This window comes from Primulina huaijiensis, chromosome 15 (assembly GCF_012295235.1).
Source record: "Primulina huaijiensis isolate GDHJ02 chromosome 15, ASM1229523v2, whole genome shotgun sequence".
NCBI classification, from domain to species: Eukaryota; Viridiplantae; Streptophyta; class Magnoliopsida; order Lamiales; family Gesneriaceae; genus Primulina; species Primulina huaijiensis.
Window position 1 is genome coordinate 519,310 of NC_133320.1, and position 25,298 is coordinate 544,607.

Consider the following 25,298-nt stretch of genomic DNA (forward strand, 5'->3'; position numbering starts at 1 on the left):
TATGTATGTATGTTTGAAAATTTGATTGGTGAATCAGTCCATAGGCCCCAAGGCAACAAAATTGGTTGGTGAATTTGTCCCCATACAATATAATATAATATAATACAATATTTTCATCAGCCATATGAATGAAAGATGTAAACAGGTCAACTTCACAAGGTGGCTTACGTGTTTTCCAAATTAAAATTGCCTAAAACAAATAGTACTAGCCAATACGCATTTTTAAAATTGGATTTTTTCTTTTTAAAAAAAGGGAAAATTTTCCGTTCTCTCATCCAAACAAAAATTGGCACCAGGTCCCACAACCATATTAATTTTATTATTTTGTATAATAATATTAACGAATAAACAAATAAATATAGAGAGACCGACTCTAAATAACTGGCTTCACTATCAATTAATTTTGCATTCATTCTCACTCCCAATAAGGAATAGGGCCTGAGTCGTCGGAACAACATTCTTATCTACTGTCCAAGATTGGTGTCTTAAACCTACACCAATCTGGAAGGGGATGAACTTCAAAACCATTCCCATATATATTTACGCATGCTTAATTTGATGGAACAAATTAAAGGTTTCTTCACCAATTAGCTAATGTACTCGATCGACTTAAAAAATTTAATTTGGTGGAAGAAATAATTGGAGGCAATAACTCATGACTGTTAACCAGAAAATCTGTGTCCTTGATGCATCGGCACGACACATGGCTGAAGGTTATTGGCTGGTCGGTCTGGAGGTATAGATCGAGTGCATGACAACTTAAAACACCTATAATCTTTGGTACATCATTTCATGTAGGGGAGATTAGTGTGCGGGAGACAAAGTGGAAACATCAATACCTTTTCAATTCTTTGTGGGGACCATATATTCTTATTCATATAAACCTCAAAATCGCGACCAATTATCCCGATATTTGGAAGAAAAAATCAAGGGTCGAGAGTGGTACTGATGCATGTTCGAATTCCAATCTTGGTGGATATTCAACTAATTGTTATATGATCATGTCATGCATACCATTAAGTGACATTTAATATAAATTCTTAATTTGCATTCGTTTTGAGTTGAATTGGATGTGGGGCTACAATTAGCAAGATATGTGAAGGGATTTTTTTAGAGCATTTTATGTAAAAGGAATTTTGAAGTCAAATATTGACGTCATCACCAAATGTTTGGACTTCAAATCCCTTTTATATATATTCGAAATATTTTTTGGTCTTACTAGCTAACTTGTTATATTTTGTGTTTTGGGTCAATTACATATTTAAAATTTGGTTTTTGAAACAATAACTTTGACACTGAAAAATATCGTCGTTGTGTCGTAAATAACACGTCGAACAAAATAATCGAAAATTAAAAATCAGGACATCAAAATAAATTGGATAAGTTAATGAACCAAACCCAAGAAAAAAAACCATCCGTGATTCCTTTGGGTTCCAAAACACCATAATTATTTACTCAAAAAACTAACCTTTGATAGATTAATTGAAGCACTAAATTAAAGAAAATTTCATATGTATTACACATAATGTTCATGGAAAATGTCAAAAAAGATACAAGTTGGTAAGTTAGCACTGAAAAATGTAAGATCACTTTGCCTTCCCTTTTGGTTTTTGGGTCCTTTCCACTAATTTCAGATTCGTGTCTTCAACTAGTACGCCATGCATTATGCCCTTGCGACTTTTGCACCTTCAATCATTACTATTTATCGGGGGGTTTTGACTTTTTATCTGCAAATTATATTACTTAAATTTTTAATTGATTTTAAATAATCAACATCTTTCGTTTTTTTTTTTTTAAAAAAAAATTGATGTATAGTTTTTTGTTGATAACAATTTTATGTAATGGATGAAATCTTTTATTTGATAAAATTCCTAAATCTGTTGCTGGTAAGCCTGGTATATGATCAGATTGACGAACATGAATAAATTTTCGATATAATCGATGATTAACAATCTTATGCACATGTTTTAAATGTATATAAATTACTTTTTTATTTTTATTATTTTTGATGGAGTAATTTTTATGTGAAAAATTTAGAAACTATATTAATATTAAGAATTTTTCAGAACAATATTTTTATAAGATTTTAGTTGGTAATTAATTATTCTTATTTAAAAAGCATTTTTTTTAATAAGTTTAAGTGAACACGTGAGAACCTTGTGAATCAAAATTACTGACGTACGATATAACTATTTTTTAATCATTATATTCTTTTTGTACACTGTAATTAATATACTATATATAATATATCAATAGTTTTCTCAACAAAAAAAATAAATATTAATTATTTGTATTACTGTCATTAATTATAACTTAATTGAGACCACATTTGAAAAAAAAAAATTTAATTAGAATTGACAAAATTCAATAATCAAACCAAAATTTTAAAAAAATCTTGAGTTAAATATGGTGAGAGTTTTCAAATCCTTATCTAAGCTTGTGCCAAATTCAAATGAATTCCTCCAAAGCACTGAAGAGAAATGTTATTTATACAATGAGAGTTACATATTGCTTTTGATATTATAAAGCTACCCTAAATGTATTTTTGAAATACATTTTGTGTAGCTTAATTTATAAACTCAAAAATAATATGTAACCGTGCATATAACTCTCATTATACATATAACATAAATCCAGATGAGCAATTAATGTTCCCTCATAGATAGAATTTTTACATGTATTTTATATATTTGTTAACTTTAAAAATATTATTTTTCTATATATTTATCTTGCTAGTCTCTTTGGAAAGTATGATCAGAGTGCATTGGAAGTGACTTTCCAACCTTGATTTCAATTGTTTGAATATGTGATATAATTAACGTTGTCTCAGGATTAATAAAATCACTAGAAATTAATGCTTTTCGGACATTGGTATTCATTTGACTTTGGTGTGTGTGTGTGTGTGTGTATATATATATATATATATTTAATTAGAATTAAAATTAAAATTAAAATATAGTACTTTATACTTTGATCTTCTTTGCGACGACTCTGCCGACATGTTAAATTATCACCCGAACAAGCAGAAAATTAATTACGGTCTCAGGATACGTGACTTTAGATGTCGATGTATGTAAATTTTCAAGCATCTTATGTTAATGAAGGATTATAATATGGGGAAAAATCATTAGATTTTGGTCGTGCAGCTTTTTGGCATGAAAATTTAAAGAAATAGTTTTCTAATTAATAGTGTTTGTTTCACATGATCAACAATATCCAGCGTCGATGAGTTAAAAATTAAAAAAATAAAATGAAATTTAGCCCAAAATTAGACTTTAACTTCTTGCAAGACCAAATACAAAAATATGTCAAGTTAAATATAATATCGATCCAAAACTTCTTTAAAATATATGTTGGAGCGATACCAATATACGAATTATAATTCATGGTGTATATATATAGGTTTTGCTTGGAATACCATATATACACATTTAATTAATGGTGTTGATTGCGTTTCTTTGTTGAACATTACTATGCAGCCAACATGGACATTTTTAGTCTCTTCTCTAACATAGAAACTTTTAATCTAAGATGATTTTAAAATTAAATTAAAATTCATTTTATAAATTAACTTAATTATCAAAGAAATTTATATAAAATTGGGCTTTGATGAGATGATTTAATTTATAAAGGAGATGAAGGGTTGGTTTGAAGCGACACTCATCTTTGTGTATTTCAAATCCGACATAATCATCATTGTATCTACATAAATCAATGTAATTTGTGAATTTGAAATCCATCCAACATCAATCAAACGAAACTTCAAGTTTCTCCGATCCATCCAGACGCAACCTAAATTTGCCCTCAAACGTGGACTTAATTGATTCAAAATATAAAATGATGACCTCGAATGAGTTGTCTCGTAAAGATTCCAAAAAAATTGGTTCAAGTCAATCGAGTATCTTTTCGAATGAATGTGTTTGATTTGATAAGTTTAAACCATATTCCATCAATCGAATCTTATACGTTTGGTTGGTTTGGTCAGATAATGACACACACACACACACACACACACACACACACACTTAAGACTTTGGTGCACTTAAAAATTTATGTAATGGTGCACCGAAGTCTAATTACTTTTAATATGGGCAAATTAAAGCTGGACACACACACACTATTTTAAAATTAAAATATTATTTATATAAAATATACATTCATAAAATACATGAAATTTTATCTTGAAAATAATTCTGAATATTTTCTCCGTTTAAATATTTAATTTTTAGTCGTAAACTNCTTAGAAATTGCCGATAAGGACATGTTGGACTAAATCCAAAGGTCCCTTGTTTATGTACTTTCACATATTCCAAAAAAATTTATAAACGTCACACGTCGTTTTTTTCTTTTTTTTTTAAATCTGAGAAAATACACATATAAATTTGTATTGCATGCAGTTATAATATGCATATTAAATCGTTATCGTCATTGTCATATCGGTCGATCGTTCCATCATGTTCATCCTCCGATATGATCCCATCCAGGTTGATAGGTAATGTGAGCGTAGACATAGGACCTTCTCTAATGGCTTTATGTTTCCACTGCCTTGTGCTTTTGAAATTGGGAGTTTGAGTCCATATTCATCCTGCCAATAATGTATTAATGCTTCCGCAATTTTAATGAAGTCAATTTCTTTGACATTTACCAGTACTGGTGGAAGTCATTTCATCCCACAATATACGTTTATATAGATAGATAGATAGATAGATAACCATCAGACGCATGCAACTAATAACGTACTCACAACTTTTTGTTTCTCTCTAGTCTAAACGTAGAGACACAACCCATGCATGTCGAAAATTACCCGATCAAATATTAAGTTATTTCAACATGGATATTATGCATGTACGTACTAGACTCAACGCGTAGACTGTAGCCTCTAGGCCAGTTCACATCCCCACAGCTGAACAAATTAAGGCACTATAACTAACAAGGGAATCTGGATGATGATCGAGGATCAATATGCTGCAACATCATCGATATTCAACTATTCAAACCTCCATGCATGCCATGCAATCCAATCAAGTGGATGAGCACTACCTGTTTTATAAAACGATATTATTAATGCATAAACATTACTTACTATTTATAGCATTAATCTGATTAATAGACCAATGATAGATATAACATTGCTTAATTAATTATTCGTTTTCATCAACCAATCCCATGTTTAATTATTATTGGGCCAAAGACGAAGCGGAAAAGCTAATTAAATATTATAATATGGGCCCAACTCAGAAAACAAAATTTTAATGCTCCGGGCCTAAGTTTTCTTTTCCCAAGAGAAAAAATATGTCCCGCCAACGTTGAAACCAATCCGAGGTTCGCATCTCATCTCTGTACGTCCCTTAACAAATGAAAAGAAATTTCAAACATGGAGAGAGAGAGAGATTCAAAGTATTGTCGGCTTTGGACGACGGCAAAGGACTTCCGTGTTTATTCCTCTTTTATATATCCGAGTGGCGGTGGTTGTCTTTTCTTCTCGTTTCCTGGGCTTGACAATACATGTTGTTATTATAGGATATGTCTCGGCAACCACCCCTGGCATGCAGGAGTTAGTTGCTTCTGATCTTCATGGTAATCAATGGAATTTCCGCCGCCATATTTTCCGAGGTTAGAATCTTAATGATTGATGGATATAGAATTTTAATTTAGTTGGAATTAATCACACCAAAAACATTTCATCATATTGAATATATATATATATATAGATGCAAACCTTGCTGCATGTGAAATCTTTGGTGTACCAATCTGTCTATACTTTGATTTTATGTCAAGAATCAAGATATATATTCATTATTTAGTTTTATCTGTAAAATTACATTGGCATTATTTGTTACTAATTACGCAATGTTTATGAAGTTGATGACCATACTTGTAGGATAATGCATTTCTTTTAAACTTGCTTCTGTGCATCTAGCTTAATTTGAGTACCCATGATGCAGTACTTTTAGATTTATGCAATACAAATTTCCGTGTAAATAAATGGTTATGCACGTGTCTTACTTACTACCCATCCCTACTCTGTGGAAGTAAATATCCCCATGTAGGCCAAATTAATGTCCCAGTATATTGATGGAACCCTTGAAGGTTTCATAACTTCGCGTATAAAATTAAAATCCATTTTTTTTATTAATATTAAAAATTATTGCCATGTTTTTTTAAAAATATTAATATTAATTAAATAAATAAACAAGTTGAATTGATTTAAATAATTGAAGTTTAATTGAAATAAATTTAGTTCTGATTTATTTATTTTATTTCGAAATTAAATCAATATGTAAAAAAAATTATATAGATAGATAAAGATATTTTAAATAAATATAAATTATTTAATTATGTTCAACTGCTAGTTCAATTTTTTTAAAAAAAAAAATAATCACAATTATAAATTACAAATTTAATATGGTTCAATGAAAAAATTTACAAATTTTAATAAAAATTATAAGATTCTACGAAAATTTTTAGAAATAAGTGAAAAAGTCAATATAAAATCTGTAAACTTCTGCAAAGAACAAACGAATAAAAATAATAATAATTAATTAATAGGGACTGAAACCTAATAAAAATCTGGTAAGAAAGATGGATTTTTCTCAATTAATCCGAGACCGAAACCCCGGCCGGCCTAATAATAAAAAGATTTTTTTTTAAAAAAAAAAAGTTCGTATCGCAACCAGCATCCCAAACTTTCAATCCAATCACTCACCCATTCCGCCAAATCCCCTCCGCCTCCGCCACCGCCATCTCTGCCCCGACTCCGACACCTCCGCTGCCCCACCCGTGTCTTACCAATTTTCATACTCCGCTTCCACGGATCAGAGACTCTGGGAACAGTAAATTTCTATTGCTTATCTTCTCCCATCATATTCGCTCTTCATCTCTTTCTGGGAGCCGTAAATTTCAGCTCTATATTTTTTGCCTAGGCTTGCTTTATTTTTCAGCTTCTTTTCGATTTTGGCTTTCCTTTGGCTTGTTTCATGATTCTAGTTCGATAGGCTCAGACTCAAATTCTGTCTAAGATTGAGCTTGAAAATTTTACTAATAATTAATCGGGTTTCATTCCGTTACAAAAAATCCCATCAAATACTTTCAAATGCGAAATACAAAATGTCTCTGTCCAAAAGGGTATGTGTAATTCCAAATCTATTGAAAATGCAATGTTATGAAGCAAGATGTTATCCTTGAAACTTGTTGGACTGAAAAAGTATCTTACATGGTAGTAGTAAGAATTGAATATCATTTTAAGATTTCCAAGAACGGATAAGAAGAATTTCGATGGAAATTGATCCAGTGAAAGGCACGAAATTAAGGACCAAGCTGATACATGTATTTGTCGCCAAAACTTTCATTATGAGAAAATTTATTCATGGCTCACCGTTTATTGGAGCAGATTTTAACTCTGATATTGCCTTTGATTTTGTTTCTGTTTTTGTTTTCCCCAGAATTTCTCGCAAAGTTCTTGGGTCGTCTGCAAGCATAAAGAAGTTGGCAAGTAGCATAATGCATCCTCCTCTAACAATCCACAGGCATCCAATGTGTGCTGAAGTGAGTTTTTTCCAATCAGAAAATGTTTTTTACTTTATATTAATAAGGAAGTTGACTTGGTTATATTCATGGTGCTATTAGCTTTCTGCAGAAAATAATTGAACGTGTGACATACATGATGCAATTAGCTCTCTTCCAAACAATGCGATAGTTATTGCATACATGGTGCTATTAGCTTTCTTCTGAAAATTTTGTATTAGGTTACATACCTGGTGCTGTTATCTTCTGCCAAACAAATCTAGTGACCAATTCTTTGTGCTATGTTGCGCAAATCTTTGTTGATAGAAAATATGGTAGAATATCGGTGTGGTGTACTCCCCCTCTCCTAAATTATTGGCAGAAATAGTATATATTTGGATTCATGCCTGTTAAACACTTAAACCAGCTACCCATTTCTTCTGTTGAATTCATATTGTCCCAAGAAATGACGCCAGTTAAAACTTCTTTGCCATTTTCATTTGTCCAAGTGAGGTATGTTCTTGTGTATATTGAAACTTATGTGACTATGTTGTGCAGATTATCGAACAATTTCAGAAGTGTCACATAGACCATCCTCTTGGGAAGTTTTTTGGTGAATGCACGGACTTGAAAATAAAGCTTGATAAGTGTTTCCGTCAAGAAGTGAGTTCTAGTCAGATATTTACCGTTTCAATTCAATTTATTCTTTATACTTGAACAACCTTTTTCGGCAGAAAGCCCTGAGACGGAAGGCGAATTTTGAAGAGAGCAAAAAGTTGAAAGAGAGGTTGAGAGAATACAGGAAAGAGAACCTTGAGACGAGAGAATCGAAGGCCTTTGCCCAAGCTTAATGTTCAAACTAGAAAATTCACTATGTAATGCAAGCATAATGTTGCTATTCATGCATGGAATGACATCCTTGATACGGAGCATTATATGAATTTATCTTTAGATTTTGTCTTGATTGAATGATTTGATTTGGCAAAGAATTTAAAATTCATTGTTATAAATAAAAATACAACGAAAATGAAAGTATAAACTTTTCAAATCCAAAATCATCCAAACACGTAGAATGCATTTGGATCAAGGATTGGAGATTCAGATTCTCCAACTCCTCCTAACCAAAGGCATTACAAAAACATTGGTTTTTCATCACCTTAACAGGTACAATAACAGTCTCCTAAAGTGCGGTATTTGGGCAGAGGCAATTGCTGCCACCCGCGAGCAAGCACCAACCAAACTGTTTTGTTGTCCTTGCTTGAATCTGCAATAGCATTGCCCTTTGGTGCACTGCTTGATTTTGCGCCTCCTCGAGCATGGGCAATCCGTCTTGTTCCGGCAATTTCCCACCTTAATGTCCTGCTCCACCGATGGCCCGGTTGGCACATTGGGATTCTTCCGTCTACTTTGAGAGGGTTGATCCTGTCAATTTGAAATAGTTCTTGTGTTAATGTTCTCTTTGTATATACCAACTAATTTGGGTTTGCATGTAAAGAAGGGATTGACTGACCATGACGTAGATTTTTTAAAAAATAATTATTATGCATAAAATTTGATTTTATCAAAATAAAGAATCAACATTAGATTATATTGGTCTTCCCTTGTAAATATGTGATTATTGAAATTCACGTAAACTTCTTGAAATATGGATCTGAATTTTTTGATTCAAATGTTGTTTTGTCTCGTTTTTCAACATGCGAAGAGTTGGCGAGTGTCCTTAAAAACAAAATAAATTATTTATATATCAAGAAACATAAATTAAAACACATTTTCTATAAAAATTATGTCATTCAGAATTAGAATAATATAATTATGATATAAAAATAAGACAATCATTATTTAAATTACCATAATTATATTTGATATTATTGAGATTTAGATATATACTTAATGGAATTTTATTATGTTATAGTCGATAGATTTCTTACCATATTTATCTCCCTGCCAAAACCAGTAAAAGGATTTTTTTTTTTTTAGTTTTTTAGTTTTTTAGTTTTTTTTTTTTTTTTTTTTTTTTTTTTTGTGATCGGCTGCAAACTGGTTTCTAAGCTAGTTGGGGTGCAAAGATTAATTATTTACCCAGTCAGAAACCAGGATTTAATTTTACATTTTAAGTAAAATTAAGATAGAAAATATAAAATATTAAAAATTATAGATGTATATATGAAGGACTTAGACTAAGTATTTTGGTGTGTTGATTTAATATTTTTTAGGTACTGAAAATGCCATTATCAAACTACAAAAATACTCATATCAAATCACAAAAATTCTCAATTTTTTATTTAATAAAAAATCATAAAAATATATTTTAGTAAATTACATTTTATCTATAACTGATATATATCTAATCTACTTGCAAAAATAAATGACCATATAACTAACTCCAAATAAAAAAAAAAATTATACAAAATTCATTAATTTTAATGTTTAAATAATTATTTCAACAAAATTTCTAAATACATTTATTTATATTTATCAATATTATTAATTTCTTGATGACCATATAACTAACTCTGAATAAAAAAATATATCAAATTCATTAATTTAAAATGTTAACAACGATGACAAATTGGAGTTTTGGTGATCATACATAAGTTTTTGTGATTATTATGTATAAGAAAAAATGTATATTTTAAGTTTTAACATGATACCATATGTCCAGCCAAATCGGATGACCCGTATAAGAAAAAACCCATATCATACGCGATCCGAATAATCCACCAAAAAGACCCAACCGAGTTACACGGTTCGATCGAACCAGATTTGACCAAACTAGACCATAACAGTTCCATAAATTTTCAATCTTTACTTGAAAACCCCAATTTTAATCTCTTATTAAAAAAAACACTATTTATTCAAAACTTATTTTATATATATCGTTCTTGCTTTAAAAAAAAGGGCAAAAAACATATGTACTAAATATTTATTCATAACTTATGATATATAAGGATTCAAGCTAGCTACATGACTGGATGCATGACCATGAAAACAAGGGGGTGCGGGAAGAGAGCTAAGTGTTAGTTGCTATGTACACCACAAGTTCATCCACACAAGTCAGTCATACCAGAAGCCTAACCAAGCAACTCCTTATCTTTTTTTGTTTTTGAATTCCAATTATTCTAACCAAAGACAGAAAATTTACCGGTCTCTTGTTTTTCTGTGACCGGTAGTGCACGAAGCTAGATAAACTATCCTTGGGGGAAAGAAATGTTAATGGCCTCCTCATCACTTTGATCTTCCTTCTGTAACTTGAATTTGGATGCGTAAGGACTGCTCTTGATTCTCCATCTTCAAGTTAGCATTTGTCATCTCACATTTCTAGGTTCAGGTGTGTGACACTGTTGAAGTTTACCCGAGGTAGATATTTCAGTAATTTGAGTCGTCGTCTCTGGAAGACATGCATGACTGTGGTGAGAATTTTCTCCTGCAATCATAAATGTAAATGTAATGAATCAGCTCATCATCTTGAAAATTTTTAACTGAATAACAGATGATTGGTTAAAGAAGAGATGGCGAAGGAATCAAGATACTTAATATTGGCATCCCTTTCATACGGTAGATAAATGCACGACCATTTAATTTTACACCATACTAAAGAATTTGATTCCAACATCACAGGCCCAAGAATTCAGGTGGAATGTGACTGGAGTTTTTTTAAGGGGAATCATAGAACCATATTTTCAGAACAATACATAAAATATCAAGATATTTTAATTGAAAGAGTGACAACTGCTCCTACCACTCTACTATGCCCTCTCATTATCATTAAATATTCAAGGACTCTATTAAAAAACTTAAAAATAAGAAAAGCAAAATTAATATGTGCACAAGAAACGGCATCATTTGGAGTCTCTGATCAACAGTACCTGAAGGTTTGGCGACCTGCCATTCATCATTATGAACCACTGAATTGCATTGTAGAATTGATTTCGGAGAATGTTCTTCGCAATGGATGTCAACTTTGACTTCTTCAGTATTAGATTCATGTTCAGATACATCAGGAATCACCACTGCAACATTCTCAAGAAGGCGTTCCTGTTCTGACGGAGTTTGCAGTTTCTTCCTCTTCTCCAAGTACTCGAAAAGCGTTCAACGCATGTAGGTTAAGGCCACAAACTACAAAGGTCACCTCATGCAATTTAACTTACAATTGAAATTTAATGTTTCCCTCACAGTATATATCCGAAATAAAAGGATATTGGCGTCTCCACCCTTTCTCATTCGCACGATCAATGAGTTTTTGCAACAGTGACAGCTCTTTAGTAACCCACTAGAATGAAAATCAAAAAAATCAAATAAAAAAGCGTATAAAGCAAGCAATCTGACAATATATTAACATAGCAACAAATCTTTTTATTTTTATACAAGAGAATAGTAGAAATTGAGATCATGAAAATTTAGAATTTCAAGCAGTAATTCAGTGAGTGGATTAATCTGGCGAGGGAAAAAGTGTGTTTAAATACTTCAACGCATGATAAAAGCTTTTACAGTATTGTGATAGTTGAAAAGAGTTGGACTTGGTATTGTCTTTTCCGTGCAAGGCAAAGGAAATGTATATTATGGAACCGAGCTTGCAGAAAGGGAGGAAACATATGCGGTTCTGGTTTATCATCGTTCATTGCATATTATGGTCGATTTGGTTGGAAATGAATACAAGAATATTTGAAGAGAAGTCGGAGTCGGTCCATGAAGTATGGGATAAAATTAAATTCAGGGTGGCGTGTTGGTCGATGTTACAGCCGGAATATTGACATCTCAGTGTCTCAGACTTATCCAGGGATTGGAAATTTGTTTTCTCATGATAGTGGCGTTGTAGTTTGTTTTTAATCCTTTGTTTATAGCGGATTTCTTATCCGCTACTTGTACTCACTACTTACATTCAATCAATATATTATGTTTCGTATCAAAAAAAAAAAAAAATAGTTGAAAAAATAATACAAACTATTGTAACAGGAAAAAAATAGCAGTCAAAGACAAATATTGATAACATTTACATCTAAATCATCATTATATAACCAAAATTTGAGAAGTCGGTGATGATGAAAATACTATTGGTGTCACATGCTAAAAAAATAAAATCACATTTGATACGAATTATATAAATCTACAAATACTTAATAATAATTTTGAGATTCAGACAAATATTTGGTAGGATATTTTTATGATCCCTGCGGAAATTTCTCATTGGTATAAAGGGGTGATTACTGAAATAAAAAATAAGTAAGAACATTAATGGTAAAAGTTTTAGCCCTCTTGGCAGTCATTTTCCTGTGGGAGTATGCTATATGGCGGAATCACATAATTACTTCACTTTGAAATAAATAATCTTCTCTCTTGACTCTCTTATTGCTATCATTCATTCAAAAACAAAATAAAAGAAAACATAATCAAAACCAACTTCATCAACAAGTGATAAAAAAGATCCAACAACTTGCAAGCAAATTCCCAGGTAGGATAATGAAGACAATAAATACAGTACCAATGACAAAGTACAGCATCAACCATCAGAAACTGCATGGTTTAGAACCTCCAGTAACAGCTTGTTTCTAGATTTTAATACATGGAAACTGATAGGACAGATCTATACAAGAGGAGAAACAAAATACAAAAAAACTAATCACAGGCGAGGGCAATTCTCGAGTATATGAGACTGGAAAGGATGACACTACCAACAAAGGAATGCCCTAGATACAAATAGAAAACCATACAGGTTTGAACAAATAATCTTTAATGGTCCCAGAGTCTAGTTTAATGAACAAGTAAAAATTGTTCTTTTGATAACACAAACCCGACAGCAACAAGGGTTATGCCAGACTGTTAGAGTAGGTGCCCAGCGAGCCAACTTGTGGCCTGAGCTTATTGACTTTTATGTAAAAACATATTTGTTTTAATAATATTTTACGCTTTTATCTCATTATTACATTTACTTTATCTATATACTCGTCCAACTGCATAGACAAAGTCCTTGAATATAGTGTAGGTATCATGATGTCCGTCTCTCAACGTAAGATCATGAAACTCATTAGAAAGTATACGGTATAGCTGAACCGTTGAAGGTCACACGAGTATCGGATTATGTGTTAGCGTTGATACAGTTCAAGGAATTGAATTTGACGATGTTAGTTTGATGAAGATCAAACAGATTGCTTATAAAGAAGTTTATAAATGGACTCCATGTATTGGAAGTTAGCTTAACAGCTAATTAAGTGAAGAGAGTAAAACTGTCGGTTTTGGTGAAGTAGTTCACAAAACTTGTCGTTACCAAAAATGGATCAATGAAAACTTTGATCTTCGAAATTTTTAATTTTCTTTTTCATCAGTACATCGGCAATATCTGATCATCGATTGGGGTTATAACGAGTTCACAATTATTTATTTAGTAAATTAAAAATCTATAAATTAAATAATAATGTTAGCAGTGGTGAATAAGTACATGATTCTCATGGCATATTCTTCAGAGGCCTAGAATTGATTAATTTATTAACAATTATTTAAGAAATTAAATAATGGTTATTTAATTTTAATATACGTAAATGTACATATGTGTATATGTATGTATATGTATTAATATAAATATATATATGGAGATATAATTAATATACGTAAATGTACATATGTGTATATGTATGTATATGTATTAATATAAATATATATATTGAGATATAAATATATATATATATATAATGCATTATCAAGAGCTGACTTTGCATGATACATACAACATGAGAATTGTAATTAATGAATGAAAATAGGAATCCTATTGTGATTAGGATTATGGATTCTAATATGAGCGAGATTTCTGATGTGATTAGGAACCAAAACTTGTAAATATTTCATTGATGGTCATATGAAATAACACAAGTATTACACATAGATTTTGGCCGACAATCTAAATCATAAAATCCGGCCACCCCATTTTCACAAGAAAAATATACGGCCACATCGCCGCCGGATTTTTGGAATTCAAGCGATCCATTCTCGACGCAAAATTGTTTAAGATCTTTAGTGCAATTTAAACAATGATTTCAGTTTCCGATCGTGGACTTGATTAGGGATCAAGGGATCAAAGTAAGGAGATTTGTTCGTAGGGACTTACAAGAATGAGTAATTCCGTTAATCCCAAACTAGTTTGGTGTACAACGTTCAATATGCAAAGAACAGCTCTAGACACCCTATGAATGCTTTAAATCATAGGATGCCTAAAGAATGTTTTGAATATTAAAACTAAAAAATTTAAACTTCCGTTACGTCTTGGGTGCGAGAAAAAATTACTCCAACACAAACCCGAGCAGTTCATATAGTTCTAAAACACCAAACAAAGAGGAGATTAGCCTTACCTTTGGGATATTGCAATGCTATATGAGCAAAAGGACACATTATTGTGAAAGATCTTATGGAAAACGTAAAAAAGACTTTTGGGTTTAGGGGCTGAGATATTTAAGTACAAATCCAGACAGATCATGAATACCTGAAGCCCAAATTTTATAGAATGGAATCAAAATTTAATGATAAAAAGTAGACGGCATAGGAAGGAAATTACTTATAGAGAATATAAAACATAAAGCTTACATGCTTGGTTATATCATTGTGAAGAATTCTGGCCTTCTGTTCAAGTTCCACCTGTAAAAGAAGCACTACATGTTTGACAAAAGTCCAAGCTTTAAAATTAATCATCCTTTTGCAATGTATTATATATATTTTTATAAGCTTTTTTTTGCAATGTATTATACTAATATTCTAAAGGAAGTTAAATAAAAAAAGTTGCGCAGTTGCTGAAATTATAAATACAACTTTGCTCAGATCAATAATGCCAACAGATCAAGAATCACAATGAAGAAAGAGAATCGCATGCTCCCTATGTTTCAAGAGAAACGCCTGTCTAGCTGATTCTGGAGAGACAGCAGTACTCACCACCAAAGGCCTCTCGAGCTGGCCATCAACCATTTTTCTCCTCAATTCTTCACATTCTTCCTGCAAAGAGGGTAATAAAATATGACTTTTCGGGGGTTAAAAAGGTTGGATGGAATTGCTCACATTTACCTGATCTTTCAGAATACATATTGTTAGAGTTTTCAAAAAAAAAAAAAATACATATTGTTATTGTTAGTCCTATTATAGACAGCTAGAATATTTATGGAAAATTCCACCAAACACTTAATTTTTTGTACAGTATTCTTTGTTACTGTACTGGGATTCATTTGGGAATGACTACAGATTTGAACAAAAGATAGCGGTACCTTTGAAAAATCATCATCCGAAAGCTGACTTATATGAATTTCTTTTAGCAAAGATGAAACTTGAAGGACAATATCTGTGTTGTTTTCAGTCCCTGTATCCAGTTTTATACCTGGTTTACAACAAACAGTAAAAGTAAGAAAGAAATATCAACATTTCGCAAGAGCGAGTTATATCCTGGCATCAATTTCCCTGAAATCAATGCAGAGTGTTCCAATTGGATATGAGGTTTGTTTGCTTCTTAACAATTCCACACTGAAGCATTGGAGTAGATAAACATCTATTTTCTACTTTAGACACAAAAGAAGGCTAGTCATAAATCATAATGATAACCCTTCAAAAGGCTAAGTTTTAGATCTTCATCTGACAATTTACGTGTAATGAATATATCGTAATTTCTAGAAGACAATACAATAGTAAAAATACAACACAGGTTTTTTAAATTATGCAATAGCCCAAAATGCCGGATCATGATCGCTTTACTCCCCAATGTTCTCTAATCCTTTACATCTCTTCGTTGTAGTTACTAATTGGTAAAAAACCAAAATATGGCCATCTGAATGGACCATCAGGTGTATACCTTAACAACAAACAGTTGTTGATTTCACACTGTTAAATTGGATTACATAATGGCAAAATCATAGAGGTTGTAGATCAACAACCTATTAATTTATCTTAACCCGTGTACTGTCTACATAATTCTTATCTTAAGCTTTTCAATATCCCGTTTTCTCACTAATTTTACTTTATTTACATTCCACTTCATCAGTTGATTGTAAGCTAGGAGAAAACTGAAGTTCTTCTACTTGGGCAAAATTCGGTATAGCACAAGATTCTGACTACATAATTTCACATGCATTTTAAATTTGATTACCCTCGCCGACATAATTTAAAAGACCCATCATTGGAGAGGTTAATTTTGATGGCCTTTGCTTGAATGATTCTTGATCAGGAAGAGTGTACACACTAGGATCCCAGATGTAGAAGAGTCGAACAACGAGAATGTAACATGTTGTCTCAGAGATATTGAATTATCAGGTGTTGTGTTAATTAGTTTGAAGACTGACCTTTGACTTGCATGAGCTGATGAGAACATTTTGAAGAGTAATCATATGGATCTGTTTTGACTCGTACATAGCTCCCTGCCACCTTTTCTTCAAATGATTCAGGTTGCTTAAGTAGTTCATATAGCAAGGTTCTCTTCAAGTAAACAAGTTTCATGTTTTCGACTATAATAGATGCAAAAACACTTTCAGACACAACATGTTCTAGCTCTATTTTCTGGCATTTTTCCTCCTTATCGAGCTTTCTTTTCCTTTTAGATGCATCCAAGCTGCCAGCACTATTGTTTTCAGAATCAGTTCCAATATCATCCTCCTCCGAATCATCTTTGTTCTCAGCAAAATGGGCCTCCAGCAAATCATAAATTCGGTGTTTGTTTAATGTTTTTTTCCTAAACAAAGATTGTAGCTGTACATCGCAAATAACCATTTTCTTTTTATTAGGATGAAAAAGATTGTTTTCTTTAATATATTCATTCACCATGAGTGTAACATCATGCTGTGATAGTTCTTGGCTAGTGCTTTTACCAATCGATTCTAGGAAATTAATAAGGGAATTTGAGCCCCAGCCAATGAAGTCCACTTTGTCGGATTTCACGTGTTGCTGCATACTGGATTTCTGTCTCTTAGATTTTGTTTTCTCACCTGATTGTTTGAATTTCTTTGCATAATTCATGTCCTCATAGTCAGATATATGTTCTTCGTCTTCCTCAAATTCGGAACCAGACCCTGATTTCACGTTATCTTCCTTTTTCAGCCGACCTTGAGCAGCAAAAATATCCCCTGCCTGAAATCCTTCCTCTTCTTTAATGATGACATAGTATTCCATGAATAGACCCTCACAAGATTCTCTATCTGTAAAGTCCACCATCTCCTGGAAAGCAACAACCATTTATGAGAAAAAAGGAAGCAAAACAAGACCTTTGGAAGCACAAGTTCACGAGGCTCCGAGAAGTTGCACAAGAGACGAAATGAAGGAAGACAAGCTCTGTGTGGAAGCAACTGATGTGTACTAAATTTTGTTTGGTGTATTCCTTCTAGTTAATAAAGGAAGAGGAGAGGAATGGAAGAATTCAGCTTTCAAACCGAATATATCTATTGATTCATCTGGTCAAACTTTTGCAAATGTTTTTATCTAGTCACTTCAATGGTTCCCCTCCCCTACCATTTCTCTGATCAAAATCTGTTGTACTATTTTGGTTTTGGTAACCACAATATTCACTCCTAAATACCGGAATCATGCATGTGTTAGAAAAGAAGGTTAACCCACTGTTCAATTTACATACACAGTAACCATACCCCATCAGAATCATAACCCTTATTTTCTTCAATAAGCAATGCAAGCTTAAGACATTCATCGCAGAACCCGTTTTTCCCTTTAACTTGTAAAAACTCAGCTCCAGGAAGGCAATAACGGCACAAGGCAGTCGTGCAGGTGTAACATTGAAAATAGGAAGACCTCCTGCAGAGAAAGCATTTGTGCCGATCTGAAACATAAAGTTATAAACATTATGTTATGCGTGACATCATATTTGTGGGGAATCTGCAACAAGATTTTATGGGGAAAAAATGGTACTGATGTAATTTTAAATATTAAGAGTGTCAAGAGAACATGTATCATAGATGCAAAGCTAATATTTCAGGATTCCTAAAAAATATCAACGTTTCTTGTTTTTTGTCTGTAGTCTGCCGTGCAGTACATGGGTCGGGTATCAAAAAGAATTTTAATTGATAAATAAATATATCCTCAAAATGTATCAGAAGTTCTTAGTTAGCTCCAAGTCTTTTAGGTAAATTAAAACAAATAGACATGTAGAGCTATCCTTTTTTACTTTTTTTTAAAAGAGTTTAAATAGACATAGCAACATAAAGCAAGACTTGATGCTAGATTGTTTGGTTCAAAGGTTATAAAAATCATGATGATCAGTGATCACAAAATCAGTATAGAAGATTGACTAACCACAAGTCCATCTGCTCTCACTTTCCAGAAATGAATCATCATCCTTCCCAACACAAGAAGGGTGATAGGATTTTAGGCATTGCCTGGAAAAGGAATACGCATTCATTATAGATATTTGTAGAGAAGTTTAGTAATCCACATCTCTCTTTTTTGCAACCTTTGAAAGTGATGATCAATGTAGCACAAGATAAAAAAAAATTATTCAGTTGGCATCTAAAGCACTTGAACAGAAACGATCAAAACTTCAAACATGTGACTCTTGATAGATTATGAGTTACTTTAAAAATTCGACAGCCAACAACTTTTGCAATTCGCATCATAATCTTCCTGCAACCAATGGGGGAAACAGTAAAGGAGCCATGGATTAATGAAGGAAAGTCAAAAAAGGGGAGTTCAAGAAAAAAAAATTAAATTTGCTTTACAGCTCCCTGCGGAAGAGAAAAAAAACTGGACATCAGATGCAGAGACTATCATCCTCATACACCAATTTCTTTTTTCAGTAAATAATCTGCAGAAATGGCTCCTTCCTAATCAAAATGACAAGGAAACTCACGTGTGATCGCATATCCGAAGGTGCCCTCCGTCTTTGCAAACGAAGCACCAGCTTTCCGCAATATCTTCCTTATTTACCACCTTCTTCTTTCCTTTCCCCTTCATCGCCGCAATCAAAAGCTAAATCTGACCCTTTCAATTTTTCACAATTTTATATATATGTAAAAAAAAAGAACAACTTCTGCTTCAAGTCCTCTCGGTTTTCTCAAATATCTTTCGCAAAAAACAAACCAGGAAAATGCAGGATGAATAAACCAGTGCAGCGGAGTTTTAATAGAAACCCAGTTCAAAGTAAATGCCAGAACGAGCAATGTAGAATAAAAAAACTCATCTTGCGTTGATTTCTGAGCATTACTGAGAAAAACCCATTTCAGAAACGAAGAAAATTGCAGGTTTTGATGATAATTAAGCTTTACGATGGATTAATGGTTAGCGGAGTTTTAACAGAGACCCAATTCTAAGTAAACGCCAGAACGAGCAACGTAGTAGAACAGTAAAGTCAGCTTGTGAGGATTTCTAAGCATTATTGAAAAATCCCATTTCAGAAAGCAGAAAATTGCAGATTCTGATTAATAATTTCGATTTGATAATGCATGAGAATGCGTGTGAGAGATAGACTCTGTGTGTGAGAGAGAGACGATAAATAGTGCGTCGGATTGGGAATATAATCTTACAAAATAAAAAAGGGCTTTCATTCCCGAAGATTATGCATTCAAATGCTGGAACATGAACATGAATAAAAATTTTATTTATTTTAAAATAAAACAACCAAAATAGATAATTATAACATATGTATCTACTATATTACTAAACTTATAACAATTAATTTTAATATCATGATCTGATTTTGATAAACCAAAAATATTTTTTTTTCCTCAAATTACAAAATATTTTATTTTTTGTTTTAAAAAATATTATTAAACTCATTTTAATACAACAATATATAAACATGATGATGCTTAACTGTAATTTGGCAATCTAAATATTTAAGTAAAATCATTTTTGGATATTTAAAAATATCTAACATAATATGTTCTTTACCGCATTTTATATTCATAAATTGTAAGAACAAATTATCAACCTTTGGGTGATCCTTAAATGCCTTATAATTATGATTTATGAATTTTAGTTTACCTACAACTCTGATTAATTTTACTTCCAAGCATCACATACTTATAGGTGTAATTCAAGTTTGATTATATAATTTACAACTTATCAACTTTATGGTAAGATCTTACATCACATAAAATTCATGACGAAATTCAACATGAATCTTAGAACTTCATGATTATCACATTCATGTTATTGTACAAAACAATTTATAAAATACTAACCTTGATTTGCCATAGATTTCTCTCTGTTGAAAAATGAAGTTTTTCCCACTTGAACCACACAGCGTTATTTTATCAATAGATTATTAATTAGGTGTTCTTTTATAGGGAGAGAGAGGACCGATTTCTGATCACGTTTTTGGATATTTACACATTCTATCAACGTGTGTTGATAGCAGAAATACCACCTTTTCAATTGACCAACTTTATCAAATAAATATTATCTATTTAAACCATAAATTAGATACTTAAAACTGTTAATTAAATATCCAATAATGCCTTTGAGTTGCTACCGCACAGGATCACGTGGATCTTCTGGACGTTCTCATGTTTTCACAAGGGAATTGAGAACTGACGTCCAAGACGTTCACTTATTGTGGCACTTGAGTCACAAAACCAACACACAGTTCCAAATGGCGTGATTTATTAATATATTTTCAATATCTTCCTCGGTTTTATCGAGTACAAAATTCAGAATTTACATCAAAATTTCTCTACTGCTGGCATGGACAAACAGATAAATGAGCACAGCTTAGAATAATGAATCTCTTATTCGACGAAAAATCATTTGATTTAACTCATGTTACTAGAAAAAAAAATCCCAGGCTCGAACCAACAATCAGAAATTGCAATATGCTCTTTCGCAGATAATATATCTTCAACTGGTTGCCTCCTTGAGATATGCAATTAGATCGGCACGTTCTTGAGGTTTCTTCAGTCCAGGAAAAACCATCTTTGTTCCTGGTATGTACTGCATCCATGGAGAGTAACCGGATTGAGATATCATACATATTAGTGGACACCGGACATCCAAGCAAGCAAATCCTCCTCGTCACTTTACATGTTTCTAGAGTACGGTTATTTTTGGACACCATTTACATAGCAAGGTTACCAAAGGCTGTATTTTAGATTGGCGTGTTTGAAATTGCACGCCTATAGAATCTGTCATCCAAATCCATCGCAAAAACAATAAAAAAAGAAGAAGAGAATTTGCTTTCATCTTTCAAATTCAACATATCCATTAGTTAATCTATGGATGAATTTGACTTTCCCATCACGTCAAGTCCAATGATTTTCTTTAATATAAAATCAATTGTCAAATACAAATACAACCCAAGGGTATGTGGTATAGCAGTGTAGACATTCTCTCACACAATCATTTCCATAATTACCCAAAGAAACATGTGTATTATGGCATGTACAAAAAACTGAAATGAATCACGCCATAGGAAATGATTTTTAATTAAAAAGAAAGACAGAGACCATAAATTGAAAAGCAACTAGTCGCATATAACCACAAGCTGATAATGATCTCTGCGTGAAAATGAATGCCCTCAAGACCAAATAAAGAAGTGGTCTTGGAACAGGACAACCTTAACCCGTGAATTGGAGTAAGAGTAAAGGGAACACAATAGAAGAAATGTTATTAGACAGGAGAGAAGTGCATACAACACATTATGTCCCAAGTTATCCCCTCAACCTTTGAAGACATACCAAAGCCTCAAGTCATGGACCCAGTTATCAAATTATAATTTAAAAAGCAGAAAACGAAAATTCAAAAACAAATATTAAGAGATACATACATTTTACTTATGCTTGATATTAGAGAAGCGATATTAGTTAAATTTGAAGATGCAGTTAACAAGATATTCCAATTAATATTTAAATATTAAGAGATACATAAATATTACTTATCCTAGGCTGGCAGAAATTTGAAGATGCAGTAAACAAGATATTCCAATTCATGCAAAAGATGAATTATATAATTGTTTTTTGCAAATAGTCAATGCTCAAAATTCAGACAGTTTATTGAACCATTAAATTGACCGGTCATGGTATGATCGTGGAGGTAAAAATTTGAAATCATAATTATATCACAATTCACAAATATAAATATATACTTAAAAGAAAAACTGTAATGGAACTGCAAAAGTAAACATAAGATAATATGGAGTAACAGCATATTCAAAATTAAATAATATGTAAAATTTTCATCCATGTATTCATTTCAACTTTCATTACTCAATAATTTCAGATACGTGAAAATTGTAAAATAACATAGAAGAGAAAAAGATAAAAAAATAACACGGCCATCCACTTCATGGAAAAATGAAATTCTTTCATGACCGCGCTAGGTATCAGCAACTGTACGTACGCAGAGAAAGACTCCGTCAGGCTAAGAAGAATCACACACACACACACACACACACACACACACACACACCTCTCTTTGAAATAGACAAAATTTGACAAAACTAATTTCTAAGATAACTATGAGAAGACAGATTTGTACAATGATTAGACACACGAGAAAAAAAAGAAATTTAACAAATCACATATCTTTGAAATTTGAATGCACATGTACGTACCTTCTTAGGATTAAGCAAGTAATCATAGAGTGTATTCTCTCCCCAATTTACAGCCATGTTTTTGTTGGCAGCAGAGTAAGAATACCCAGGGGTGGTGCCAGATTGTCTACCAAAAAGTCCATTCAAGTTCGGTCCTGGAGTTCCAAAACACATGAGAATTTTCTCAAAGCAAATGTACGAGACCACTATTCCCTGCTAATGAAGAAGTCAACCAGAATCATAAATATTCAGCCACCACTAGTCAATTGGCAGCCAGAGCATAAATTATCAAGTTTTGGCCAACTATTTGATTTTCATTTTAGAAATTTAAAATTTACAGCTCACTTATGAGTCTATGGCGTTAGCTAACTTGGCTAATAAATCGTTTTTGTAGTTTTTCCTTTTCATAATATTAGCTACTTCCAAATATTTTCTAGAGCTGATGTTACAAAATATAATCATCAGATTTTTATTTCTTCCGCTTTCCTCAACAAAATCCAAATCCAAAAGGAGTGTAATTGAATAACATAATCAAATAAAATAGGACAATCATTTTTCTGTAAATATTAAGTTTTGCCACGTACTAGGTGTCTGGATCAAGTATTTAAGTACAGAGACAAAAAACACCAAGAATCTGAATTAATGAAAGAATATAAAAAAACAATTTACTATAATCAAGATCAACTCGAAAAATAACGGGCTTCATTCACCATTTGTCGAGATAAAAAGCAAAACAAGTACGAAATCATTAACAAGAGATCTATACATCAATGTTCGAAAGTTTGAGAAGACGAGTGAGCAAAATTCATGTTTATTTGTAAAAGACAAAACGCGTTAAATTTGACTAAAGTTTGTTCTCCTCAGGATACATCGCACCACGTTGAAAGTGTCGATCAATCAGGTATCACCAAATCTCAAAGGAACAAAACAATAAAAGACGAAAATAACAGGAAAAGAGGACGGACCTTGTTTGTGGCCGGCGCCTTTGTCGACAGTATGGCACTGAGCGCACTTGGTTCTGAAGATCTTATCCCCCGATTTCACATCGCCCGGCGGTGCTTCGTTGAATGACGCCATTCTTCTGGTCCAACTAACTTTCTCTCAAGCAAAACAAATGCAATTTGCCAAGGTTTTCCGAATGGGGAAGCCTTTGAATGAGTGAATGGTGATGCAGGAAGGTAGCCAGCAACGGAGCCTCGAGGCTATATTAACGGGCACACCATACTATTTAGTTACCTTTTAACTCTTTTATATATTTATTATTAAATATATATTAAATACACAGAAACAAAGAAATATGAGTATGTATTTTGTGAGACGGTCTCATGAATCTTTATCTGTAAGACGGATCAACCCTACCGATATTCACAATAAAAAGTAATACTCTTAACATAAAAATCAATATTTTTTCATGGATGATCCAAATAATAGATCTGTCTCACAAAATACGACCCGTAAGATTGTCTCGCACAAATTTTTACCAAAAATATATATTAAGCACATTTTCGTCATTAGATATATAATCTTTTATTTGATTCAAATTTTGTAATAAATAAATTTTAAAAATATATAACTAAATTATATCTAATTATTCAATCAATAGAAATCGAACTTTCATGAATCTGATCATAAAATGAATGATATGATTATGATTGTTTAACATTAAATATCATTTATCCCCAAGAAAACAATTAACTTTTAATTCAAATGGATTCAAACACAAAATAAGAAACACAAAACGTGAATAAGCATCAAAGAAGTGAAATTATGAATTATATTTTCGTGGATCAGAATTTTATTTATTTTTTGGTACACAAACGATATGGTACTATAATACATCATCAATTTAAATTGATTAGTTGATATAAATGACCTTTATGTTAAAGTAACATTTGTCATAATTAAGGTTTGGTTTAGAAAAATAATTTAAAAATGTTTTTTTAGTGATTGATAAGTGAAAAACTTAAAATATGTATTTAGGTAAGATTTTGTAAAATATTTTAAAAAAAATATTTTTAGAAAAATGTTTTCGGAAAGTATAGTTTTTTAAAAAACAATTGAGATTGTGTTTTCTTATATTTTNTTATAACAGTAGTGAAATAATTATCACTGTACATGAATTCAAATAAAATAGTGGGAGACATTCATTAATTAAACCGTAAAACATGACAAAGATAAAGAATGACCACTTCTTTAAGATCAAAGAAGTAGTAATAAACTTGCGCGGTATGGTCGCTGACGAACGAGACATGACATATCCTTTTCCCGAAATTAGGCCCTAAAAAGCTGTTAAATTATTTATTATTAT

At 32.0% G+C, this 25,298-nt stretch overlaps 3 protein-coding genes across 5 annotated transcripts; 1 reads left to right on the forward strand and 2 right to left on the reverse strand.

Annotated features, from left to right (window-relative positions):
• The first annotated feature begins 6,635 nt into the window (after positions 1-6,635).
• Positions 6,636-8,459, forward strand: LOC140959757 (uncharacterized). 3 transcript variants are annotated; one of them, XM_073417761.1, is made up of 4 exons: positions 6,636-6,893; positions 7,443-7,545; positions 8,062-8,166; positions 8,238-8,459. In XM_073417761.1, exons 2-4 carry the CDS (start codon positions 7,501-7,503, stop codon positions 8,352-8,354), a joined length of 267 nt encoding a protein of 88 aa, XP_073273862.1. In that variant the 5' UTR covers positions 6,636-6,893; positions 7,443-7,500; the 3' UTR covers positions 8,355-8,459. The 3 variants fall into 3 exon arrangements, with proteins under 3 accessions (XP_073273862.1, XP_073273861.1, XP_073273863.1); XM_073417760.1 differs by having other exon boundaries at positions 6,640-6,833; XM_073417762.1 differs by lacking the exon at positions 6,636-6,893 and adding an exon at positions 6,900-7,326.
• A 1,955-nt stretch (positions 8,460-10,414) lies between these two features.
• LOC140959644 (uncharacterized protein At5g08430-like) lies at positions 10,415-19,985 on the reverse strand. Its single transcript, XM_073417575.1, has 10 exons — positions 19,313-19,985; positions 18,760-18,842; positions 18,099-18,286; positions 16,806-17,673; positions 15,741-15,850; positions 15,415-15,474; positions 15,073-15,123; positions 11,703-11,773; positions 11,370-11,590; positions 10,415-10,927 (listed from the first exon to the last, which is right to left on the reverse strand). The coding sequence occupies exons 1-10, from the start codon at positions 19,414-19,416 to the stop codon at positions 10,809-10,811; spliced, it is 1,875 nt and encodes a 624-aa protein (XP_073273676.1). The 5' UTR covers positions 19,417-19,985; the 3' UTR covers positions 10,415-10,808.
• A 1,063-nt stretch (positions 19,986-21,048) lies between these two features.
• LOC140958357 (cytochrome c) lies at positions 21,049-24,214 on the reverse strand. The gene is made up of 3 exons (XM_073415772.1): positions 23,956-24,214; positions 23,012-23,145; positions 21,049-21,393 (listed from the first exon to the last, which is right to left on the reverse strand). Exons 1-3 carry the CDS (start codon positions 24,065-24,067, stop codon positions 21,301-21,303), a joined length of 339 nt encoding a protein of 112 aa, XP_073271873.1. The 5' UTR covers positions 24,068-24,214; the 3' UTR covers positions 21,049-21,300.
• Positions 24,215-25,298: the final 1,084 nt, after the last annotated feature.